Genomic DNA, 25,276 nt, shown 5'->3' with positions numbered 1-25,276 from the left:
TTTGTAAGATAGTGACCTTCATGTCGGTGATTGCGTCACCAGAGAGATTGAAGTGTTCTCCGACTGGTTTATGAATGTTATAATTCTTGACATCTGATTTGTGTCCATTTACTCTTTTACATAGACTGTCCAGTTTGACCAATGTAAATGGCAGAGGGGCATTGCTGGCACATGATGGCATATAGCACATTGGTGGATGTGCAGGTGAACGAGACTCTGATCGCGTGGCTGATGTTATTAGGCCCTGTGATGGTGTCCCCTGAATAGATATGTGGACACAGTTGGCAACGGGCTTTGTTGCAAGGATAGGTTCCTGGGTTAGTGGTTCTGTTGTGTGGTATGTGGTTGTTGGTGAGTATTTGCTTCAGGTTGCGGGGCTGTCTGTAGGCAAGGACTGGCCTGTCTCCCAAGATTTGTGAGAGTGTTGGGTCATCCTTCAGGATAGGTTGTAGATCCTTAATAATGCGTTGGAGGGGTTTTAGTTGGGGGCTGAAGGTGACTGCTAGTGGCATTCTGTAATTTTCTTTGTTAGGCCTGTCCTGTAGTAGGTGACTTCTGGGAACTCTTCTGGCTCTATCAATCTGTTTCTTCACTTCCGCAGGTGGGTATTGTAGTTGTAAGAAAGCTTGACAGAGATCTTGTAGGTGTTTGTCTCTGTCTGAGGGGTTGGAGCAAATGCGGTTGTATCGCAGAGCCTGGCTGTAGACGATGGACCGTGTGGTGTGGTCAGGGTGAAAGCTGGAGGCATGTAGGTAGGAATAGCGGTCAGTACGTTTCCGGTATAGGGTGGTGTTTATGTGACCATTGTTTATTAGCACTGTAGTGTCCAGGAAGTGGATCTCCTGTGTGGACTGGACCAGGCTGAGGTTGATGGTGGGATGGAAATTATTGAAATCATGGTGGAATTCCTCAAGGGCTTCTTTTCCATGGGTCCAGATGATGAAGATATCATCAATATAGCGGAAGTAGAGTAGTGGCTTTAGGGGACGAGAGCTGAGGAAGCGTTGTTCTAAATCAGCCATAAAAATGTTGGCATACTGTGGGGCCATGCGGGTACCCATAGCAGTCCCGCTGATCTGAAGGTATACATTGTCCCCAAATGTAAAATAGTTATAGGTAAGGACAAAGTCACAAAGTTCAGCCACCAGGTTAGCCGTGACATTATCGGGGATAGTGTTCTTGACGGCTTGTAGTCCATCTTTGTGTGGAATGTTGGTGTAGAGGGCTTCTACATCCATAGTGGCCAGGATGGTGTTATCAGGAAGATCGCCGATGGATTGAAGTTTCCTTAGGAAGTCAGTGGTGTCTCGAAGGTAGCTGGGAGTGCTGGTAGTGTAGGGCCTGAGGAGGGAGTCTACATAGCCAGACAATCCTGCTGTCAGGGTGCCAATGCCTGAGATGATGGGGCGCCCAGGATTTCCAGGTTTATGGATCTTGGGTAGTAGATAGAATATCCCAGGTCGGGGTTCCAGGGGTGTGTCTGTGCGGATTTGATCTCCCTACCAACACTACAAAAAGAAGGATTCTAGGTGGACTCCTCCTGAAGGTCGAAACAGCAGACTGGACTTCTACATAGAGTGCTTCCGTCGACGTGCACGGGCTGAAATTGTGGAAAAGCAGCATCACTTGCCCCATAACCTCAGCCATGCGGAACGCAATGCCATCCACAGCCTCAGAAACAACTCTGACATCATAATCAAAAAGGCTGACAAAGGAGGTGCTGTTGTCGTCATGAATAGGTCGGAATATGAACAAGAGGCTGCTCAGCAGCTCTCCAACACCTCTTTCTACAAGCCATTACCCTATGATCCCACTGAGAGTTACCAAAAGCAACTACAGCATTTGCTCAAGAAACTTCCTGAAAAAGCACAAGATCAAATCCGCACAGACACACCCACGGTATGCATCCAATGAAGTGAGCTGTAGCTCACGAAAGCTCATGCTCAAATAAATTGGTTAGTCTCTAAGGTGCCACAAGTACTCCTTTTCTTTAAGGTGACATTGGAATCTTTAGAAATGTGATGCATAAGGCCATTCAGCAAACAAGCCAGTATAATAATTTGCAAAATTATCATCTATTTTGAAATACCAAAAAAAAAAAAAAAAAAAAAAAGCCACCCACCACATAGCTAACTTAACAGATGAAAAATACATACTGCTTTTGGTCTTTGTATAATCTTAACTATCACATGTTTGAACTGGTTCCATTTTTCTGTTGGGTTGCCAGTGATTGGCAAGCACGAAAAAAGCTTGTCATCAAATGACTACTGAAACTGCACCTGACTGTTGGTGTGCTTGAGCTTTGCTATGTTGAAGGCTGTTCTATTAAGCTTGGGGCACTTGTGCTGTGAATGGGACTATACGCAGGTTACCACTGCTCTTACCAATCTGCTTTTGATATGGTGAGAGAGAGTCCATGTGCTATTCTACATAAACTGGGCTGCCCAAGAAGGTTCATACAAATCATGCGTCTGTTCCATGACCACATGACAGTGCAAGTGCTTGCCAGTGGTGACTTTCCGGATGCATTCTAAATCTCGAATGAAGTGAAGCAAGGCTGCATACTTGCTCCAGTGCTGTTCAACTTGTTCTTTGTCTGTGTCCTCAGCCATGCCACAAGGGACTTGGATCAGGGGATATATATATCCGGTACTGGCTTGATGGCTCCCTCTTTGATCTTCAGCGCCTCAGTGCGAAGACCAAGACGCTGGAGAGACATCTTATCCAGGTATTTTTTTGCAGACGACTGCGCCTTGATGTCCTATAGACATGATGACCTTCATGTCATCATTGACAGATTTTCTGAAGCATCCCAGCTCTTTGGCCTCATCATCAGTCTTGGGAAGACAGAGGTCTTGTTCCAACCAGCACCACATTCCAATGCCCCAGTGCCAGCCATTTTCATCCAAGGCGCACAGCTGAAACATATGGATCAGTTCGAGTATTTGGGCAGCACCTCTCCAGTGACGATTCCTTGATAAGGAAATTTCCTCCAAAATTAGTAAAGCCAGCCAGACCCTTGTCCAACTCTGAACAAAAGTCCTTAACCAACACAACATTCATCTCTCCACTAAATTGAAGATCTACAGTGAATTGGTTCTAACATCTCTCCTGTATGGATCGGAGACATGGACTCTCTATAGACATCACATTAAGCAGCTTGAGCAATTTCACATGCACTCCCTCCACTCAATAATGAGCATTCGCTAGCAGGACAGAGTGACCAATATTAAGGTCCTTGAGAGAGCAAACACTACCAGCACTAAGAAAAGTTACTGAGAGCACAGCTTAGGTGGACTGGACATGTCATCAAAATGGAAGACCACCATCTCCCAAAACAGATCTTCTACGGGGAGCTGAGTCAAGGCAAAAGAAAGAAGGGTCATCTGTATAAGCACTTCAAAGCTAATCTGAAGAGCAGTCTCCAGTGAGCTGATATCAATTCCAAAGAACTTGAGCAAATGGCTCAGAACAGGACTCACTGGTGGTCTCGGACAAGATCAGCATGTGACAGATTTGAGCCGGATTGACAAAATCATCTCCAGGCTATACGTGAAAGGCACCACAGAGCTGCATCATCAAACATCGTAGATACAAACTTCCCATGCCCTCAGTGCAGCCGACTCTGTGAATCATGGTTCGGACTTCAGAGTCATATGTGTAGCCGTAGATGAGAACTCCGATAATATCGTCATCATCGTCAGCAAAGAACTACCAATCTTAACTATGCAGGAAAAAGAATCGAGGTGGGAACGCTTAAAGGAACCAGTTTTTTTATATCTGCCTGGAGTAATCTTCAAGACGTCTCAAAACAGAAATTCTACTCTTAAAGAAAATACTTCCCTCTTTCTCTCACTCCTCCGTATTGCTGTGTCATAGAAAAAATTTGGATCATCTAAGGTCAACTAAAGTCTGAGGCAAAATATTCAAAAAAGAGCCTAATGGCAGTTTTCAAAAGAGATTTAGCTCCTAAAGGCCTAAGTCAATGGAAAAATAGGGTTTTGGCTCTTTTGAAAATGTTACCTTTCTATACTAAACCATTACTAGGTTTGCTAAAAAAAAATCTTTAATATCTGAAGAAAAGGGTCTAATTCTTTAAGTTTAACAATGAGAAAATAGTCAGTCCCCCTCTGATAATTAGACACCCAATATGCGTACATCCATTTTTATCTTTGTGTATTAAAGCGCTGTATTTAACACCAATGTTTAATTAATATTCTGCTTTTCTGTTTCTAACAGCAAAACTTTTCCCTCATCTCCATCAAACTTCCTCCCACCCCAACCTCTAACCTATTTTCCATCAGCATTATTTTAATAGTAGCTAAATCCAATTTAAATTAAAAATAGAAGAGTCAAATCTTCCCCCCAAAACCTTGACTGCTAGAGAGAAAACTGTTTCTAAGGAAACTTTAGATGCAACAGTTAGTTCTGTATGCAGGCATGCACCATGTAGAAATCTAGTGTCCTGAAGCACTCATGTAAAGAAGCTGATTCTGCAGGGATATGTAGATGAACTTGGCTTCATATAAGGGCAGGACTAACTAAAAAGTAATGCTGAAAATGGAACATTTTCCCAAGTTAAAAATGTGCATATTTATACTCCCTTTCAGAATATAAAATAAAACAAATTCATTCGAAGACTGGTTCACAAGGCTACATAAATAGAATGCTCCTATTTATCTTTGAGTTTTTCAGCCCAGGAAAGCGATATGCAGTGAAACTTTTACTAACCATCCTACTAGCCATGGTTAAATGTCCTAATTGCCTATAAAATCTCAGTCCCCACATAAGTACTTCCATATTAATGGTGCTATTATACGGTTGCCTGCTTCAGCAACTAGGAATACTACAGACCCTTCCTGCCCATTATCAGAAGTTTTCACTATGTTTTGACACCTGAAAATGAAAACAAGAAGTTGCAATAGTTTGCACCATGCATGTTACAAAAAACACATTTTGGCTATGGTAGTACAGCGAAACGGTCCGAAGACACTACTAGTTAGAAGCTGGCATGTGGCCTGCACCTTACCAAAGTAAGTATGTGCTACATGCTTCATTTCATTGACATGCCACAAAATTGTGCATCATCATCTGATGTTTCGGCTAGGCAATTTCCATTCCAGGATGTCCACAAAACATGATTTTGTAAAACATTTTTTGTAAGAAAGCCAGATGAATTTTTTTTTATCCCAGATCCTGGAAATTTTTATCAATAGCACCCAGTTAATTCCTTTTCATAGTTTATTCATGCATAAGAGACACTTGTTTCATTTTGAAATTTTAGACTGCTGATCTGAAGATGATCTCCCTTGAGATACTCTCTTCCGACACATCAAAGATGAAAAGTCTCATAAGTTTCTCTTTGTTGCTTGAGTACCGTTTTCCTTTACATAAGATGAATATGGGAACAGCATGTCCCTGCCATATGAAAATAGTGATCTCAGTGTAATTCAGCCAGGGCAGAACAACTCCTCATGGACCAGAGGGACAGCATTCCTTTTTCTGCCTCTCTAATCATCCACCATGTACTATTAATATCAAAAGCATAGCCAATCCAGAATTGGACAGAATTGGGATCAGCAACATCAGGAAGAAAATACAAGCAAAAGAAAGGAGTACATTAATGACAGAGGAGGAACATGGAAGAGAAAAAGTGAATGAGACGTAAAAGGAAAAAGAATAAAACAGATATAAAGTTAAGAAAAGTACTTTTAAAATGGCTGAAAGGTGACAGGTATGTCTCGTTTTAGAGGAAGTGGTGTTCAGGATTTATGTGGCAAGAGTTAAGATATATGTCTGTCACTCTTCCTTTCTGTCTCCTGCTGCTTTTCCCTTCTTTCAATTTATTTCTCTCCATTTTCTCTGAATGGCATGTAGGCCTTTCCACATCTGTGTGTCATACTCTGTGAGCCCTGATGTAATCAAGTTACTGTTTAGTACCACAATTCTTTAGACAGTTTTACAAACATGTATTTAATTGTTGAAAATGTAAGGGGTGGGGGAAATAAACCAGACAACTCTAGTGACTACATATGTGAAGATGCTTAAGAGAATAAATTAATCCAGCTGAGAGAGAAACCTGAGAAAAATCAGGATGGATTTGAATGTTTGATGGTACCACATGAACTAACTGTTTAATCCAACATGTACGGGATCTTAGACAACATTCCTCTTTAAGAACTCTCTAAAAGGTGGATGATGTGGTGACCTTCACACTGCTATTTGCAGAATTGCATCATACCCGTGATCTAAAACATATGGCAAAAGCCTTTACACACAAGTACGAAGTCTTGAAAATGTGTAATGAATATTTGACAATATAGCTGCCTTAAAAGGCAGGCCAACCATAATTATGTTAAACAATGTTTAGTATCGCTCTGGAGTAAGCCAAAACTGGACACAGTACTCCAGCTGGGGCCTCACCAGTACCGAGTAAAGCAGGACAATTACCTTCAGTGTCTTACATACAACACTCCTGTTACCACACCTGAAAATAATATTAGCCTTTTTGGCAGCTGCATCACATTGACAACTCATTCAGTTTGTGGTTCACTATAACCCCAAGATATTTTTCCACAGTACTACCACCTCAACAGTTATTCCCCATTTTGTACTTGTGCATTTGACTTTTCCTTCCTAAGTGAAGTACTCTGCACTTGTCTTCATTGAATTTCATCAGAATTCTGTAATGTAATGGGGAGAATTGGAAAGATGACAACCTTTAAAAACATGCTTTAATCTGGTCCAGAATCTCCTGAAGCCCTTACTCTGCTCTAGACTAGCCTGTTTCAGAGGTTGTCATCCCTAGGTTCTCTCGGACGATCTCCGAGCACTTCACAATAGTGAGTCTCAACATCCAGGTAAGGTAAGCAAAATTTCCCTCTTTTATAGGTGCGGAAACTAATGCAGCAATTGTCTGAGTGGCAGAGTCAATGGAAGAGCTGACAGCAGTACCCAGAATTTCTCTCTCCCCCCTGCATGCTTCATTTTTAACAATTCCCATTCTTGTGTGGTCTCTTCTCCCTGCAGGATGCAGGCAGCAGAGTTCATATACAAGAATCATGTTCTCTTGAGACATTACCTTCCACCTTATCAAATGTCAAAAGTCTAATAAGCGCTGCCTGCACACAGAAGGGAGTGAAACACCTAAGAGACAACTTGAGAATTGTGATGGGACAGAGAAAAATACAAAGATACAAAGGACAACAGGAAAAGAAAAAGGACAAAAGTAACACAAAGCTGTGATAGGAAGGCTACCATACACTTACTCCGTATACAGCGATGTAAGCAAGAGAGCACCATTTTATCTTAGTTTAACATAGACCCGGCAGTTCAGGTCCTTGAAACCACTACAGGCCTGATCCTACGTTAAGAGCGATGAATGTGGACACCTGCATCAATGCAGAGTTCCCCAGAAGTCAATGATGCTTCATGCAGGCGCAGGGGCTTGTTCAAAAAGTTCTCTTTGCTCGATCAGCACTTTACTATCTAGGTTACATTGTCCTTCTTCTAAACTATGCTAAGAAAACAGTATCAATCTTAGTTTAGCAAATGTGTCCCATGAACAAGCTTAATAATGAATTCATGCCACTTTAGATACATTCCTGTAAAGCCCATAATTCATTACAGTATGTCAAGTGAAATCAACTGCTGCAAGGGTCTATTCTATGTGTAAGAACAACAAATGTCTTGTTTTACCACCACAGCGGCGACTTATTAAAATATTTCTAGTGTGTTAAAGTAGTTATTCATAGACAGATGCCCTATGTTAATTTAACCGTGTTAATGCCCACGGTGCCAAAACTTATTTTTCAGCATGAATTCTATTGCTATCAATTAAATATCTGGCCCCAAAGACTTAAGCTCCTGACAAAAAAAAATTCTTCTTCAGTCCATCAAGTGACAATTTTCAGTTCAGAGCCCTTAATTTAAAAAGACCAGGGACACTTTCTACTCTCAAAACCTCTTCAGCTGTAAACAGAGATCCACTTCACACAAACTTTGAGGGCTTATCTTTATGCCCTAAAATAGATGCTGTTTAAATACAGCTTGTCTAACTTGATCTACTTTTTTGTTGAAATTACAAGTTGGGTTAATGGAGATCATGGTGTTGATGAAATATACTTAAAACTTCTGAAAGACATTTGACTGCATGACATTTTGATTAAGAAACTAAAATGACAGAAAATCAACTTAGTACACACTAAATGGATTAAAAACTGGCTAATGGGTCTCAAAACATAATTGTACATGAGGAATGATCACTGAGTGCGTGTGTTTCTAGCGAGGTCCCACACAGACTGGTTCTCATCTCTATGACATTTAATGTTTTTATCAATAATAAAGAAAACACAAAATCACCACTGTTAAAGTTTGAAGATGACATCTTGAAGGAGAGGGTAAATAATGAAGAGGACAGACCACTACAGAGCTATATGGACCATTTGATAAGCTGAGCATAAGAAAACAATGTGTTGCAACATGGCCAGATGTTAGGTCATACACCTAGGAACAAAGAACGTATCCCATATTTACAGGATGGAGTACTCTATCATGGGAAGTAGCGACATGGAAGAGATTTGGAAGTCATGGTAGATAATCAGCTGAACATGAGCTCCTACTGTGATGATGTGACTTAAAGGGCTGATGTGATTCTGCGAAGTATAACCGGAGGAAATAATGAATAGGAGTGCAGAGGCTATTTTACTTCTATAACTGGCATTGGGTGAGACCGCGACTGGAATACTGTGCCCAGTTATGGAATACACAAATAAAGAAGATGTTGATAAATTGGAGAGGGTTCAAAGAAGAACCACAAGAATGATTACAGGATTGGAAAACAAGCCTGACAGTGAAAGATTCTTGGACCTCAATCTATTCAGCTTATCAAAGAAAAAGTTAAAGGGTAACTTGATCATAGTTTACAAGTACCTACATGAGGAACAAATATTTGATAATAGAGGGCACGTCAATCTAGGAGACAAAGATATAACAAGATCCAATAGCTAGAAATTGAAGCCAGGCATATTCAGGCTAGGCATATTCAGACTAGAAATAAGGTGTGCATTTTTAACAGAAAGGGTAATTAACATGGAGACAATCTGTCAAGAGTAGTGGTGGATTCTCCATCACTGGAAATATTGTAATTAAGATGATTTTATCTCAAGAATATGCTCTAGTTCAATCACCACTATTGCACGTCATTCTCAGTATGAGGCAGGAGCCCTCCCCTCACAGGCAGGAATGTCTGTGAGGGGAGGGCTCCTGACTCATACTGAGAATGAGGGGCAATCAGCAGGTTATCTCAAGTGCTTATATACAAATGCACAAAGCCTTGGAAACAAGCAGGGAGAACTGGACGTCCTGGTGATGTCAAGGAATTATGACGTGATTGGAATAACAGAGACTTGGTGGGATGATGACTGGAGTACTGTCATGGATGGTTATAAACTGTTCAAGAAGGACAGGCAGGGCAGAAAAGGTGGGGGAGTAGCACTGTATGTAAGGGAGCAGTATGACTGCTCAGAGCTCCGGTACGAAACTGCAGAAAAACCTAAGTGTCTCTGGATTAAGTTGAGAAGTGTGAGCAACAGGAGTGATATAGTGGTGGGAGTCTGCTATAGACCACCGGACCAGGGAATGAGGTGGATGAGGCTTTCTTCCGGCAGCTCACGGAAGCTACTAGATCGCATGCCCTGGTTCTCATGGGTGACTTTAATTTTCCTGATATCTGCTGGGAGAGCAATACAGCGGTGCATAGACAATCCAGGAAGTTTTTGGAAAGCGTAGGGGACAATTTCCTGGTGCAAGTGCTAGAGGAGCCAACTGGGGGGGGGAGCTTTTCTTGACCTGCTGCTCACAAACTGGGAAGAATTAATAGGGGAAGCAAAAGTGGATGGGAATCTGGGAGGCAGTGACCATGACTTGGTTGACTTCAGGATCCTGACACAGGGAAGAAAGGTAAGCAGCAGGATACGGACCCTGGACTTCAGGAAAGCAGACTTCGACTCCCTCAGGGAACGGATGGGTAGGATCCCCTGGGGGACTAACATGAAGGGGAAAGGAGTCCAGGAGAGCTGGCTGTATTTCAAGGAATCCCTGTTGAGGTTACAGGGACAAACTATCCAGATGTGTCGAAAGAATAGTAAATATGGCAGGTGACCAGCTTGGCTTAATGGTGAAATCCTAGAGGATCTTAAGCATAAAAAAGAAGCTTACAAGAAGTGGAAGGTTGGACATATGACCAGGGAAGAGTATAAAAATATTGCTCGGGCATGTAGGAATGAAATTAGGAGGGCCAAATCGCACCTGGAGCTGCAGCTAGCGAGAGATGTTAAGAGTAACAAGAAGGGTTTCTTCAGGTATGTTGGCAACAAGAAGAAAGCCAAGGAAAGTGTGGGCCCCTTACTGAATGAGGGAGGCAACCTAGTGACAGAGGATGTGGAAAAAGCTAATGTATTCAATGCTTTTTTTGCCTCTGTTTTCACGAACAAGGTCAGCTCCCAGACTGCTGCGCTGGGCATCACAACATGGGGAATAGATGGCCCAGCCCTCTGTGGAGAAAGAGGTGGTTAGGGACTATTTAGAAAAGCTGGACGTGCACAAGTCCATGGGGCCGGACGAGTTGCATCTGAGAGTGCTAAAGGAATTGGCGGATGTGATTGCAGAGCCATTGGTCACTATCTTTGAAAATTCGTGGCGAACGGGGGAAGTCCCGGATGACTGGAAAAAGGCTAATGTAGTGCCAATCTTTAAAAAAGGGAAGGAGGAGGATCCTGGGAACTACAGGCCAGTCAGCCTCACTTCAGTCCCCGGAAAAATCATGGAGCAGGTCCTCAAAGAATCAATCCTGAAGCACTTACATGAGAGGAAAGTGATCAGGAACAGTCAGCATGGATTCACCAAGAGAAGGTCATGCCTGACTAATCTAATCGCCTTCTATGATGAGATTACTGGTTCTGTGGATGAAGGGAAAGCAGTGGATGTATTGTATCTTGACTTTAGCAAAGCTTTTGACACGGTCTCCCACAGTATTCTTGTCAGCAAGTTAAAGAAGTATGGGCTGGATTAATGCACTATAAGGTGGGTAGAAAGTTGGCTAGATTGTCGGGCTCAACGGGTAGTGATCAATGGCTCCATGTCTAGTTGGCAGCCGGTGTCAAGTGGAGTGCCCCAGGGGTCGGTCCTGGGGCCGGTTTTGTTCAATATCTTCATAAATGATCTGGAGGATGGTGTGGATTGCACTCTCAGCAAATTTGCGGATGATACTAAACTGGGAGGAGTGGTAGATATGCTGGAGGGCAGGGATAGGATACAGAGGGACCTAGACAAATTGGAGGATTGGGCCAAAAGAAATCTGATGAGGTTCAATAAGGATAAGTGCAGGGTCCTGCACTTAGGACGGAAGAACCCAGTGCACAGCTACAGACTAGGGACCGAATGGCTAGGCAGCAGTTCTGCGGAAAAGGACCTAGGGGTGACAGTGGACGAGAAGCTGGATATGAGTCAGCAGTGTGCCCTTGTTGCCAAGAAGGCCAATGACATTTTGGGATGTATAAGTAGAGGCATAGCGAGCAGATCGAGGGACGTGATCGTCCCCCTGTATTCAACATTGGTGAGGCCTCATCTGGAGTACTGTGTCCAGTTTTGGGCCTCACACTACAAGAAGGATGTGGATAAATTGGAGAGAGTCCAGCAAAGGGCAACAGAAATGATTAGGGGTCTGGAACACATGACTTATGAGGAGAGGCTGAGGGAACTGGGATTGTTTAGTCTGCGGAAGAGAAGAATGAGGGGGGATTTGATAGCTGCTTTCAACTACCTGAGAGGTAGTTCCAGAGAGGATGGTTCTAGACTATTCTCAGTGGTAGAAGAGGACAGGACAAGGAGTAATGGTCTCAAGTTGCAGTGGGGGAGGTTTAGGTTGGATATTAGGAAAACCTTTTTCACTAGGAGGGTGGTGAAACACTGGAATGCGTTGCCTAGGGAGGTGGTGGAATCTCCTTCCTTAGAAGTTTTTAAGGTCAGGCTTGACAAAGCCCTGGCTGGGATGATTTAATTGGGGATGGGTCCTGCTTTTGAGCAGGGGGTTGGACTAGATGACCTCCTGAGGTCCCTTCCAACCCTGATATTCTATGATTCTATGATTCTACGTTAGGCACAAATTAATTAACAAAAGTCCTGTGTTATGCAGGAGGTCAGACTAGATGGTCCAGTGGTCTCTTCTGGCCTTAAATTATGAACCTAGGCCTCTCAAACAGAAGAGTCCGTTAAATTTACTTCCAATCAAAGTTTTTATATAAACATACAGAGAGCGTAGGTGTGAACAGCAGGTCTTGCCTCTTTCTCTGAGAGCTTCCAGGACCCTGGATACTAGAAATGAAGACATTTTGAGCAACTTAGCTCACTCCATTGTGAATTCTGGGTTTTCCCTGCAATACATTCTTTAGAACTTTGAGTTGAAACAAATGTAAAAAAGCTTCTGTTCAGACATCTCTTCTCCAGCAAATATGTATCACCCCCTCCTGGATAAACAGAATACAATGGATGTATGCACTAATGTTCTGTAGTAAGAAATTCAGCCTTTTTAATGCTCAACTTTACTGTTGTTCAGCTCCATCCGAACTATGAGATTTGGACTGAATGAGGCACAGACATTCTCTGAGCCTTTATTCTACTGCCCATCACTGTAGTATCTGAACAGCAGTGAACAGACCTATTTCTGGCACTGATTTGTTAAGTGCCACTGGCCATATAAACTTCTTGGTGCTTCAGTTATTCCATTTGCAAAATGTAAGCAATGATATTTGTCTTCATTATCGAGTGCTGTAAGGCACATGTAATAAACCCCAAGCTCATTCTTTTAGGCCATGGCACCTTCGGGTAGAAAGAACAGGAAGAAAAGGCTCAGCATATGCTCAAGAAATCAGAGGCAAGCTTCTGATATCTCATCTCAATCAACCTAGAATTGTGTTATTTCAATACACCACTGAGCGGCTGCACTCGCATGGGGGAGAGGGATAGCTCAGTGGTTTGAGCATTGGCCTGCTAAACCCAGGGTTGTGAGTTCAATCCCTGAGGGGGCCATTTAGGGATCTGGGGCAAAAATTGTGGATTGGCCCTGCTTTGAGCAGGGGGTTGAACTAGATTACCTCCTGAGGTCCATTCCAACCCTGATATTCTAGGATTCTATTCTATGTGTTAACAAATAGCTATGAGCAATTGAAAATACACCACAGTAAATCTATACCAGCATGTTCTAATATACAGGTTTCTAATTAATGCATATCACCCCACATAACCAATCTTAACTTAGCAAATAGGGAGCAGAACAGAAAAGGAAATGTGCAACACAGATTATTACTACTTCTACGTCTCGTGTTATAGTAGGATCCAGATCAAGGCCCCACTGAGGTAAGCATTATATAAGAACATGGTGAGAGACATTCCCTGTCCCAAATTTATGCGTTTATTGAAGATCTCATACATCAAGTGGCTGTAACAAAGAAACGGAGGCAGGATGAGGAAACAGTGAAAAATATGGTAACATAGACGAGCAGTGCCCACAAATTTTCAAGTTTCAAGTCAAGCAAATGGAATAACTTCAAACCTGCATTAGACACGTTTTCTTATCCCTATTCCCTCATCCTCCCTACATTTGTTTGTTACACCGACTTCTTGCATTTTGTCTAGGCTCTTTGAGGAGAAAGTCTGTCTCCTCCCATGTGTCTGTATTCCCCCTTTTGACTGAGTCTCTGGATGCTATTGTAATACAAATAATACCACTCTCATATTTTGTGCATAATAAGTTAATAACAAATTTTGAAGGTTTAAAAGCATACACACTGCACCCTTTAATTCCTACAAGTGCTCTGTCAGCATAGTCAATGAGGAAAAGAGGTGAAAAGCTAAAGAAAGTGATAACAGTAAATATTAAAATTCAACCCAAGGAAAGTGAGACATTATGGCCATAGTTCCTTAAAAATTCTAAACAGTTCTCTTGTGTTATGGTACTAGGAGGAGGATTTTTGAACAGATGCCTTTTTTCACCCTTCATCAAGATTAGAGGCATCTGCTATTTCTTCAAATCAGTTTAGAGAGCAAATCAGCTCCGTACTAATGAAGAGTGTAATTCAAATGCCAACTAAAGCAGCAATTAAACAATTGAATATAATTTTTCTACCTCAAAAGCACCACTGCATTATGCTCAAATTTTCAGGCACAGACTTCCTGGTGATTTGCAACATGATTTTAAACTATGAATCACAAATTTTAATGCTATGAACTACCTATAACCTCATTTTAAAAACCAACTAATTTGGGGAAAATATATAAAAACTGGAGGCACATACCATGCTTATTCCACCTGTTCAGCAATGTACTAAGAATCAGCTTGATAAGAGCTGATGATTGGAGTCAGGAAAATGAAATTTTTTTTCCCAGCGCAAATATCACCCAAATTGATGACCCAAAGCCAAGTCACTTACTTTTCTTTTTAATGCCAAACATTTTCCCATGTATAAAATAGGAACGAGAATAATATGATATCCTAATTGTGCATCCTCTTTTTGAGCCCTAAATACAAGTAGAGTGTTTACAGCAGGGGTGGGCAAACTTTTCGGCCCGAGGGCCACATCCGGGAATAGAAATTGTATGGCAGGCCATGAATGCTCACAAAATTGGGGTTGGGGTGCGGGATGGGTGAGGGCTCTGGTTGGGGGTGAGGGCTCAGGGTGGGGCCAGAAATGAGGAGTTCAGGGTGCACGAGGGGGCTCCGGGCTGGGGAGTAGGGTGCTGGCTCCAGCTGGGAATGAGGAGTTTGGGGTGGAGGAGGGTGCTCCGGGTTGGGACCAAGGGGTTCGGAGGGTGAGAGGAGGATCAGGGCTGGGGCAGGGGGTTGGGGCATGGGGAGAGGCTATGGGGTGCAGGCTCCAGGCGGCGCTTACCTCAAGCGGCTCCCGGAAGCAGAGGCCATGTCCCCACTTCGGCTCCTATGCAGGAGCACCCATCAGCAGGCACCGCCCCTGCAGCTTCCATCGGCTGCAGTTCCCAGCCAATGGGAGCTGCGGGGGCGGTGCTTGGTGCGGCAGCAGCAGCATGCAGAGCGGAGCCCCTTGGCTGCCCCTACACATAGGAGCCAGAGTGGGGCCATGCCACTGCTTCCGGAAGCAGCGTGGAGCGGCCCCCCACTCTGCTCCACGGCTGGAGCGCTGGAGGGCGACAACCCCAGACCCCGCTCTCCGCAGGCCGTAGTTTGCCCACCCCTGGTTTACAGGAATCTTTACATTTTCATTGAAAGTAAAAAAACCCACTAATTTGTTTTTTAGTAAGTTACAACCTTTTTTGTCCTTCCTTTCCCTGTCCATTGTCTCTACCTTATTCTTGTTCCCTTTTCTACATACTGTGTAGAAAGGCTGTCATGTTTAGAGCAAATGTAATGTATTTTTGGAAAATTATACAAAAACTGAAGTGTAAATTAAGTACAATGGTAATTCTGGAAACGGGAGTACAGCTGGCCCATAGGAAAGGATTCGAGTCCAATGTGGGTATTAACAATTCATACGTATCTTCTGGGATCTATTTACCTCAGCTGAAGAAGACAAGAACATAAGGTGGTCTGTTGCTACTAAACTATATTGTATTTAGATCTTTCTTCTGCACTTAAATTATTAACCTCTTGGCACCAGTAGCCATAATGCCTTATGTTACTACCAATACTGCCAAATCTCCCTTGTCCCCAGGAGCTTATCACTCTACCTGTATTCGTTTTTTAAAAGGGCCATCAATGTGGCATCCAAATGACTTCATGAGAAGTAAACAAGAATCTCTCTTCCAAATTACTGGAAGAAACTAGCTTTAACTTTTGGCTTTTTAAAAAAAAAAAACCAAAAAACTATATAATTGAGGGTGCTGCTGAGCCGTTTGTGACCAATGTATGGCTGTAGTTCTGCTTGGTTCCAGGCACACAAGCAAGACCCAAACCTACTATAACATAATACGTTCACTACCATGTGTAAGCCTGATACTTTAAGGGCAGATTTTGTAGTTTATATAAGACTTGCGTAATGAATAACTTCAAATTAAACATTTTTGGTATTAAAAAAGAAAAACAACAGGATTTATGTAGTTCACACAAAATAAGGATTCAAGTGTACTACTGTGAAATCCCCTGATCCATCCCTCAGAGAAATACTAACAGTTTTTACTATTGGTTGGCTATGGTTTGAGTAACAGTACACTTATCACCAGTACACACACAGAGCTATATCTTTATGATACTTAGATCATATTTTTTTTCCTTGGAAAGCCAAATCTTCATTTAGGAGTCAAGTAAAATAATAGCATAATATACAATTAGCTTCATACTGTGTGGGTAGGACTTACCTAAAAGCTGCCACTAATGGAGCATAAACTGAGTCTCCGTCATACACATACAAATGGTCCCAACTGCATTCTGTAGCAAAGTGATTGAATCGAAGCCTCAGGATTGTATTTGGCCTAAACAAAAAATAAACCCTAAATTAACCATACAAAAAACCCACAATGGCAGCATCTCCAAACAACTGCCTTGATGTGCAGTTTCACTCTCAAAGTGACTCAAAAAAAAAAATCAGCTATTCACCTTACAGTAACTGTGATTTCTCAAGATATGTTGTCCATTTAGATTCTACTCTATGTAGCCCATGCACGAGATTTGGCTAGCAGTGTCCGCTGGGGCCACACCTGTGCCCAGAACTTTCTCACCGCCCCACCCCAGCCCCCCAAAGGCATTAAGGACAGGCTGGACCCAGCCATCCCTCTGTTCCTATGCCAATACAAAATTCTGTAGGTGGGAGGGGTATAGCTCAGTGGTTTGAGCATTGGCCTGCTAAACCCAGGGTTGTGAGTTCAATACTTGAGGGGGCCATTTAGGGATCTGGGGCAAAAATTGGGGATTGGTCCTGCTTTGAGCAGGGGTTTGGACTAGATGACCTCCTGAGGTCCCTTCCAACCCTGATATTCTAGGATTCTATGAAAAGCAGGAAAGGAGGCTGGGCCATGAGATCCTTGATATCCACACATCTCAATTTCTGTAAGGTAAGTATTCAATTATTAGACAATGACTTGAAGAAAAATGGATTCCACTTTTGGTGACTAACAAGCATTTATTTGTTTGCATGGAATTGGATAAATATGGTATAACAACGTATACAGCATAAGATACTTAAACAATGACTAGAGAGGACGAAAGAGTAGCGTCTTGCAAAGGTGTGTACTCAGCTCCATGTAGCTGCCCTATAGATTTCAGAACTAGGGATGTTTTTGAAACAGGCAGCAGAGGCTGCCTGAGCTGTAATGTGACCAAGTGACTAACCCATAAAAAGTTCTCATACAGTTGGAGTCCCACTTAGATAATCTGAGAGAATAGTGACTGACCCTTAACCATTTCTGCAAAGGCCAAACAACGTAAGTGTGTTCCTGAATGGTTTTGGCCTGCCAATATAAAAAGCCAGTGCCCTTACTACAAGTGTGTGAAACTTTGCTTTCCCTGGGAGTGAGGCTTGAGGAAGAAAACCGGGAGATGAACAGACTGGTTCATATGGAACTCAAACAATTTTTGGAAGGAACTTGAGACGAGGTCTGATTGTGACGCTATCCTTATGAAACACTATACAAGGAGGATCTGCCATGTGCCACCTATCCTTTGAGCTGTAAAAAAAAGCACTAAAAAAGCAGTCTTCACTGGAAGGTGGTATAGCGAACAAGTTGCTGAAGACTCGAAGGGTGGGAACCCATCTACCTTGCTAATCCTCTATTGAGACAGAAAGAGGAAGGGGGCTCCTAAATTGGGGGGAAATAACCATGTATGTGACTTTTCAGGAATCTATCTACTGCAGCGGTTCTCAAAGCCCAAGCCCCACCATGCAGGACCAAAGCCCAAGGGATTCAACCCTGTGTGGCAAGGCTCAGGCTAAAGCCTTTGGGCTTTGACCTCTTCCTCACCTGGGGTGGTGGGGCTCAGGTTTTGGCTTTGTGCTACCCTCCGGAGCAGTGGGACTCAGGCGGGCTCTGGCTTCGGTCCCCCTTCCTGGGGTCATGTAGTAATTTTTTGTTGTCGGAAGGGGGTTGCGGTGCAATGAAGTTAGAGAACCCTTGGTCTACTGTATGATGAGAAAACACAATGTGGCCCTGGATAGGAGGGTGATGAAGTATTTTAAAGTAACATGAATTGAAATGGTAGTTGAGTCTGAATAAACATGGGTCCCTTATCTCTTCAGATGAGCTGCCACAACTGTCAAGTACTTGGTGAATACCCTCAGTGCTGTGGAAGACCAAAGGGCAAGACTTTGTACTGGCAGTGAAATGTTCATATTACAAATCGGAAGTATTTCCCGTGGACCAGATGAATGAATGTGCAAGTAAGTGTCTTGGAAGTTGAGAGCCCTGAATCAGTCTTAAGGACCTAACAAGGGAATTATGAAAGCAAGAGTCATCATCCTGAATTTTCAATGATGGATGAACTTGTGGAGACATCAAAGGTCCAGAAAAGGGATGCCTACCCTTTTCTTCTTTGGGAGGAGAAAATAATGGGAATAAAAAAAACCTCTCTCTGAACATAAAGGGCACGTTCCCTACTGCTCCAAGCTGTAAAAAGAGTCTATTTCTTACTTTAACAATCTCTCATGAAAGGTTTCAGAGGAACAGCCGTGTTAGTCTGCATTCGCAAAAAGAAAAGGAGTACTTGTGGCACCTTAGAGACTAACCAATTTATTTGAGCATGAGCTTTCGTGAGCTACAGCTCACTTCATAAAAATGGAGAGGGAAGCGGGTAGGGAATATGAGGAAGGGACTGGAATTGGTCGAATACCCCTTGTTTACAGTTTCTAGGATCCACTGGTCCAAAGTGATCCATGTCCAGACCTCTAAAATTATAGAGATGATTGCCAGGGGGAGGATGTAGAATGGAAGAGATCATCTGATGGCTTTCCAAAGCTCTTGACACTGGCATCAAACTTGCCGTCTGGCAGAAGGCCCAGACTGCCAGACAGTGGGAAAAGAGGAGGAAAGTCACTTGCACTGGAACCTCTGCTTCTTCCTCAGTGGTTTTGGAGTCCTCTGCAGTCTCTAGTAGTATTGAAGGAGCTCTCAGATCTTTCCTGCTTCCTTCTTGGAGCTGAGACACACAGGCCAAGGGAACATGGATCATTCTGGGAGTCCTTTAAAGAATGGAAGGCCTCATCTGTCTTTGAATTAAGAAATTCATTGTCCTCAAAGAGAAAGCCCTCAATTGTAGGGCTGTCAAGCAATTAAAAAGATTAATTGCATGATTAATCGCACTGTTAAACAATAATGGATGCTTTTGGATATTTTCTACATTTTCAAATATATCGATTTCAATTACAACACAGAATACAAAGTGTAGAGCGTTCACTTTATATTTATTTTTGATTACAAGTATTTGCACTGTAAAAAAACCAAAAGAAATAGTATTTTTCAATTCACCTTATACAAGTACTGTAATGCAATCTCTTTATCATGAAAGTTGAACTTACAAATGTAGAATTATGTGCAAAAAAACCTGCATTCAAAAATAAAACAATGTAAAATTTTAGAGCCTGCAAGTCCACTCAGTACTACTTCTTGTTCAGCCAATCACTCAGACAAACAAGTTGGTTTACATTTGCAGGAGATAATGCTGCCCGTTCTCGTGGCACTGTTATAGCCAATGTCGCAAAATATTTAGGTGCCAGATGCGCTAAAGATTCACATGTCCCTTCATGCTTCAACCACCATTCTAGAAGACGTGTCCAGGCTGATGACAGGTTATGCTCAACAATAATCCAAAGCAGTGCGGACCAACGCATGTTCATTTTCATTATCTGAGTCAGATGCCACCAGCACAAGCTAGATTTTCGTTTTTGGTGGTTCGGGTTCTGTAGTTTCTGCATCAGAGTGTTGCTCTGTAGCGAGGCAGTGTGGTTCCCTGCAGCCCCAGAGAGGAACGAGCCCCTCCAGACGCCAAAGTGGGCAGAGCCAGTGGAGCCTGCGCCAGCCCCACAGAGGTCAAGGCACAGGACAGGAAGTACAAAAGCCCAACCCCAGTGCTCACCAGAGACCCAGCCGCTGGAGAAGCCAGACGCCTGTGGCCTAGCTCCCGGCTGGGAGACTCCTGCAATTGGCAACCGAGCCGAGGCCTGACCTGACCCCTGAGAAACTGTTAAGCCTGCCTGTGGCAAGTTACCCAGAGAAGCTGCCGAGCCTACCACTCGCTGGGTACCTGAAGAGTACCCATGGTACTTGATTCCTTGAAGGACACCATCCAGGTGCAGGTACCTCTAGACGGGGAGGTAGGAAGTAGCCCGGGGGTAGCCGACCCTAGTCTGGCTGCAGCACACCTAGAGCCTATGTCAGTGTGTTGCAGCCAGGACCCCCACTGACACAACAGCAGGCCGTCTGCTGCTGCTAGGGCCCCAAGATGGGACGCAGCGGAGTGGGTGGGCCTGCATCCCCCCTGCCACCCAACATGCAGATGACAGTCTCCCCCTCTCCCAGGCCCTTCGGAGCCAGGGCCGGGGTCTCCTGAACTTACCTGTTTGCTCAGCCCCTTTCTCAGGGCCTGAGCTTGGTGTTTGAGTCCCAAACGCTGTACTGCCCGCCCTGAGCCAGGGCCTGGGCTTGGTGCTTATTTGTTTGCTCAGCCCCTGCCTGAGGGCCTGAGCCATGGACTCTTTGCCGCCACCCTAACATAGGGCCTGGGCTTATTGCTTAACGGTTTGCACCGTCCCTGTCCAAGGACCGGAGCGTGGGACTCGCTACTGCCCGCCAACCGGGCGTAACTGTTGTTTTGCCTCTACCGCTGCGTGAGACCCCGCAGCCAGACTAGTTCCTCGGACGTAACCAGACAGATGTAGCAAGACGGGGTGGTTCCCTACTGCCCTGGAGAGGGACGAGCTCCGGCCGAACCCTTCTACATGCTCTTTTAAGACTTCTGAAAGCAAGCCCCACCCGTCCCTCTCAGTTTTTGGAAGGCACTTCAAATTCTTAAATCTTGGATCAAGTGCTGTAGGTAGCTCTAAAAATCTCACACTGGTACCTTCTTTGTGTTTTGTCAGATCTGCAGGGACAGTGTTCTTAAAAAGAACAACATATGCTGGGTTATCATCCAAGACTGCTATAACATGAAATATATGGCAGAATGTGGGTAAAACAGAGCAGAGGACATACAATTCTGCCCCAAGGAGTTCAGTCAGAAATTTAATTAATGCTTATTTTTTTTAATGAGCATTATCAGCATGGAAGCATGTCCTCTGGAATGGTGGCCAAAGCATGAAGGGGCATACAAATGTTTTGCATATCTGGCACGTAAATACCTTACAATGCAGGCTACAAAATGCCATGCAAATGCCTGTTCTCACTTTCTGGTGACACTGAAAATAAGAAGAGGGCAGCATTAGCTCCTGTAAATGTAAACAAACTTGTTTGTCTTAGCGATTTGCTGAACAAGAAGTAGGACTGAGTGGACTCTGAAGTTTTACATTGTTTTGTTTTTGAATGCAGTCACGTAACAAACAAAAAAAATCTACATTTGTAAATTGCACTTTCACTATAAAGAGATTGCCCTACAGTACTTGTATGAGGTGAATTGAAAAATACTATTTTTTTTATCATTTTTACAGTTCAAATATTTGTAAGCAAAATATACACTTTGATTTCAATTACAACACAGAATACAATACATATAAAAATGTAGAAAAACATGCATAATATTTAATAAATTTCAACTGGTATTCTATTATTTAACAGTGCAATTAAAACTGCAATTAATCACGAATAATTTTTTTGAGTTAATCACGTGAATTAACTGCAATTAATCGACAGCCCTACTCAGTTCTTTGGATCTCCATGGGAATCCCAAATGCTTGGAACCAGGATAATCTTCACATCTCAGATGTGACCATGGTGAGTGACACTGTATTAGATTAATCTAGTGCAGCCCACAGAGAAGTGTGAGATATCAGCTTCTCCTCATTCATTATAGATTTGAACTCTTTCCTAGACTCTAGAGCAGAGGTGGGCAAACTACGGCCCACGGGACCACCCTACCCGGTCCCTGAGCTCCCGGCTGGGGAGGCTAGCCTCCAGCCCCTCCCCCGCTGTCCTCCCTCCCCTGCACCAATGCCGCTGCGTAGGCAGCACGGCTTGCGCCCACCCACCTCCCAGGCTTTCCAGTAAGCCAGTTCTGCCACTCTGAGCGGCATGGTAAGGGGGCGGGAAGAGTGGGGGGTTGGATAAGGGGTAGGAGGTCCCGGGGGACAGTCAGGGGACAAGGGGTGGTCGGATGGGGCAGTCAGGAGACAGGGTGAAGGGGGGAGTTCGATAGGGGGTGGGGTCCTGGGGGGGGGGGCAGTTAGGGACAGGGGTCCCGGAAGGGGGTGGATAGGGGAAGGGGGCCAGGCTGTTTGCGGAGGCACAGCCTTCTCTACTGGGCCCTCCATACCGTTTCGCAACCCCGATGTGGCCCTCGGGCCACAAAGATTGCCCACCCCTGCTCTAGAGGAAGTGCGACCATAAATTGAGACAGCTTGTCCCAGGGCAAATGATTGTATTTTGCTACCAGTTCTGGGTAATTAGTTTCTCACATCTAGAGACTGGCTAGGAGGTAGACTTTATTGCCCAAATATACACCACAAAGCTGGAGCTTTCTCCCTTTGTGTTGGTTTGGGAGGTCATTGCTGTTTGAACTTCTCCTGGACAGCGGCTACAAGAGATCCTGGCACTGGATGAGAACAAAAGTACTCAAATCCTTTTGAAGGCTGGAATCGATGCTGGAGTCTGCCACAAGTGCTTTGCAGGTTCCAACAGTCCCTGTTTTATAGGCATGGTGAGCCTACCAAGCATGAAAAGGTAGGGAATGTTCAGCAGTTTACATGATTTCTCTGCATCTTACTTCCAGTCTGAATTTGTCTGGCTTCAACTTCCTGCTACTGCATCTTGATACACACCTTTGTCTACTAGGCTCAAGAGCTCTCTTAACAGCAGCACAGGATTCACTCAGGGCATAATGGGAAGACACCTACACAATTGACAGTTTTATAGAAACTTTTCAGAGTAGAACTATACTTCAGAATGGCATACCTTTACATTTGGCAAACCAGAGATAGAACAGACTATTTCTGTAAGGACGTGTGCTTTGTTTTTGGCAGCGTAATTCTCTACTGTCTCCTTTCTGCCCAGCCTGAACCCTCATTCACACGATCCTCTGATGCCAAGACTAAAGTCAAATGAGAATGATAAGCTAGAAGAGCTTTGTGTGCACCAGTACTTCAACTAACAGGTTTGGTGTAGAGAGATGCACAAAATGAACATGTGGTATGACTGAGGAAGAAGATCCCTCACTCACTCCTCATAGAATATATGTTTTCCTGGGAAAGCAGCCGGATACATGCAAGGAAACGCTGCACCTGAACTAAGATTAGCTATTTTGATGTTTATCAGGGAATTGTGAATAGAACATTTTCTTTGGAAAAAATAAGTTAATAAGTAGAAAACTTTAGCATAGTGATATGAGATTAAAGCTTGTTATAATAGAATTGTTGAGCTTTGGAGAATTTTAAGGAACATTCCACAGAGACAAAACACAGACATCTTCTATAGTCTGAAATTCAAAACAGGGTGGAGTCAAATCTTTTTACAAAACCAACGGAAACTAAATGTGCAGAGAACATTGTTAAAAATGTATTCTTTGCTGTTTCAAGATCTTGGGGAACTGGATCCCGCAAGATGCTGAGTAACCTCAACTCCCATGAATTTCAGCACAGATGAAGTCACTCATTCCATCACAAAACCTCGTCTTTATTCAGAAACCTGCCCATTTAGCCTCTTTCCAGAGTTCCACAGTTCTGCTTCAACCTCACTTAAAGCTACACTGTTTAATGCATGACAGCTGACAGTTCAAATGTTTAAAAACTAGACTGATTTTGCAGCTCTGGTGCCAGCACTCACCCATACACACACACAAAAATCCAAAAAACACAAACATTTATGATGGTTACACCACTAATCAGATGACGGTCAGAAGCTAAACGCTATAAGTGTCACTCTTAAAATTACTGCAAAAGTCAGTAAAAGCAAAAAAAAAAAAAAAAAAGTGATCCATGTCACAGTGTAACACTAACAGATCCCGGTCATCGGCGGGCAGGCTCAAACCTGGAACCTTTGGAGCTAAATGCATGAGCCTCTACTGCATGAGCGAGAAGCCACAGGGCTCTTAATTAAGGCTGTAGCAGACTTATTAATCTCTGAGGGGTCTCAGTGCCACTAGAGGGAAACAATCACTACACCCAGGAGGTGTGTGGGTTACAACAGCAACAGGAGGGTGTTGGTGTGGGCGATTCCCAACTGCCTTTTCAGACAGTAAGAGACCTTTCCAAGAAGGGCAACCATTCCTTTGAAGTCATTGGGAACTAATGAGTAAATACACATTTGGAAAGCAACAGAAGCTCAGCATTTATTTGAAAATTGATTGTTTTTTTCCATGCACAGGATATTTTTAAAGTTAGAGCTCTCTGCTTTTGGCATGGGGGGGGGGGGGGGGGAGGAGGAGTTACAAATGCAGTCTAGCCTACCATCTGAAATTCGGAAATCTGGAGGGTTTACAACCATAACATTTAAGTCATTTTACCACAAGGACAAAATTCTATTCATTTTGATCTTTTCAACTATCCAATTTTATAAAGCAGTCAAGCCATTGAAATTCATCATTTAGAAAGAAAGGGCAATGTTGATTATTGTGAGAGTGTTCTTTCCCACAATAATTCATAGAAGTGAGTGAAACCAAGGTCTAAACGTGTTCAGAAATTGAACTGCACTTAAAATTACTGTAAATAACACCCTCTAAAAATGAAGATGTTTGCTACTTACTTTCCTTCAATGAGCCATGTGCATTTTGTTTTGTATTTATAATTTCCAGGCCCATCTGTTACATATCCAGAAGATCCAGTTAGCCTGTAAATAAAAATTAGAAATGTAGGTTTCCAGTGTGATTAAACACTTAAGTTTTTCCAACCATCTTAGTTTCAAAAAAATACCCTGATTAAAGCACCCAGCTTTACATTTTCATTTATTGAATGGCCATTATAAAAAATACACACACAAATGGATCAGACAATTGGGATTCTGCTATTGTACTCTTGGTCTGTACCCCTTCTCGTAACTAGCCAGAGTACCCACAAGTTCTGCCAGGAAATTCAAGGTGGTGTTCTCATCTGGCTTCCTTCTCAGACCAGCAACTCAGACA

General features: G+C 43.3%; 1 protein-coding gene across 1 annotated transcript in view; it reads right to left on the bottom strand.

The window, feature by feature from the left end:
• Positions 1 to 25,276, bottom strand: part of ATRN (attractin) — a 276,680-nt gene that overhangs the window by 179,100 nt on the left and 72,304 nt on the right. The window contains exons 2-3 of the mRNA XM_073342975.2: positions 24,901 to 24,984; positions 16,384 to 16,497 (exon numbers count right to left, since the gene is read on the bottom strand). Coding sequence (XP_073199076.1) covers positions 16,384 to 16,497; positions 24,901 to 24,984 — 198 coding nt within the window. The remainder of the gene's footprint in view (positions 1 to 16,383; positions 16,498 to 24,900; positions 24,985 to 25,276) is intronic.

This window comes from Lepidochelys kempii, chromosome 4, assembly GCF_965140285.1.
Source record: "Lepidochelys kempii isolate rLepKem1 chromosome 4, rLepKem1.hap1, whole genome shotgun sequence".
NCBI classification, from domain to species: Eukaryota; Metazoa; Chordata; order Testudines; family Cheloniidae; genus Lepidochelys; species Lepidochelys kempii.
Note: the sequence above shows the minus strand (reverse complement) of the source record. Positions and strands in the feature narration are given on the sequence as shown.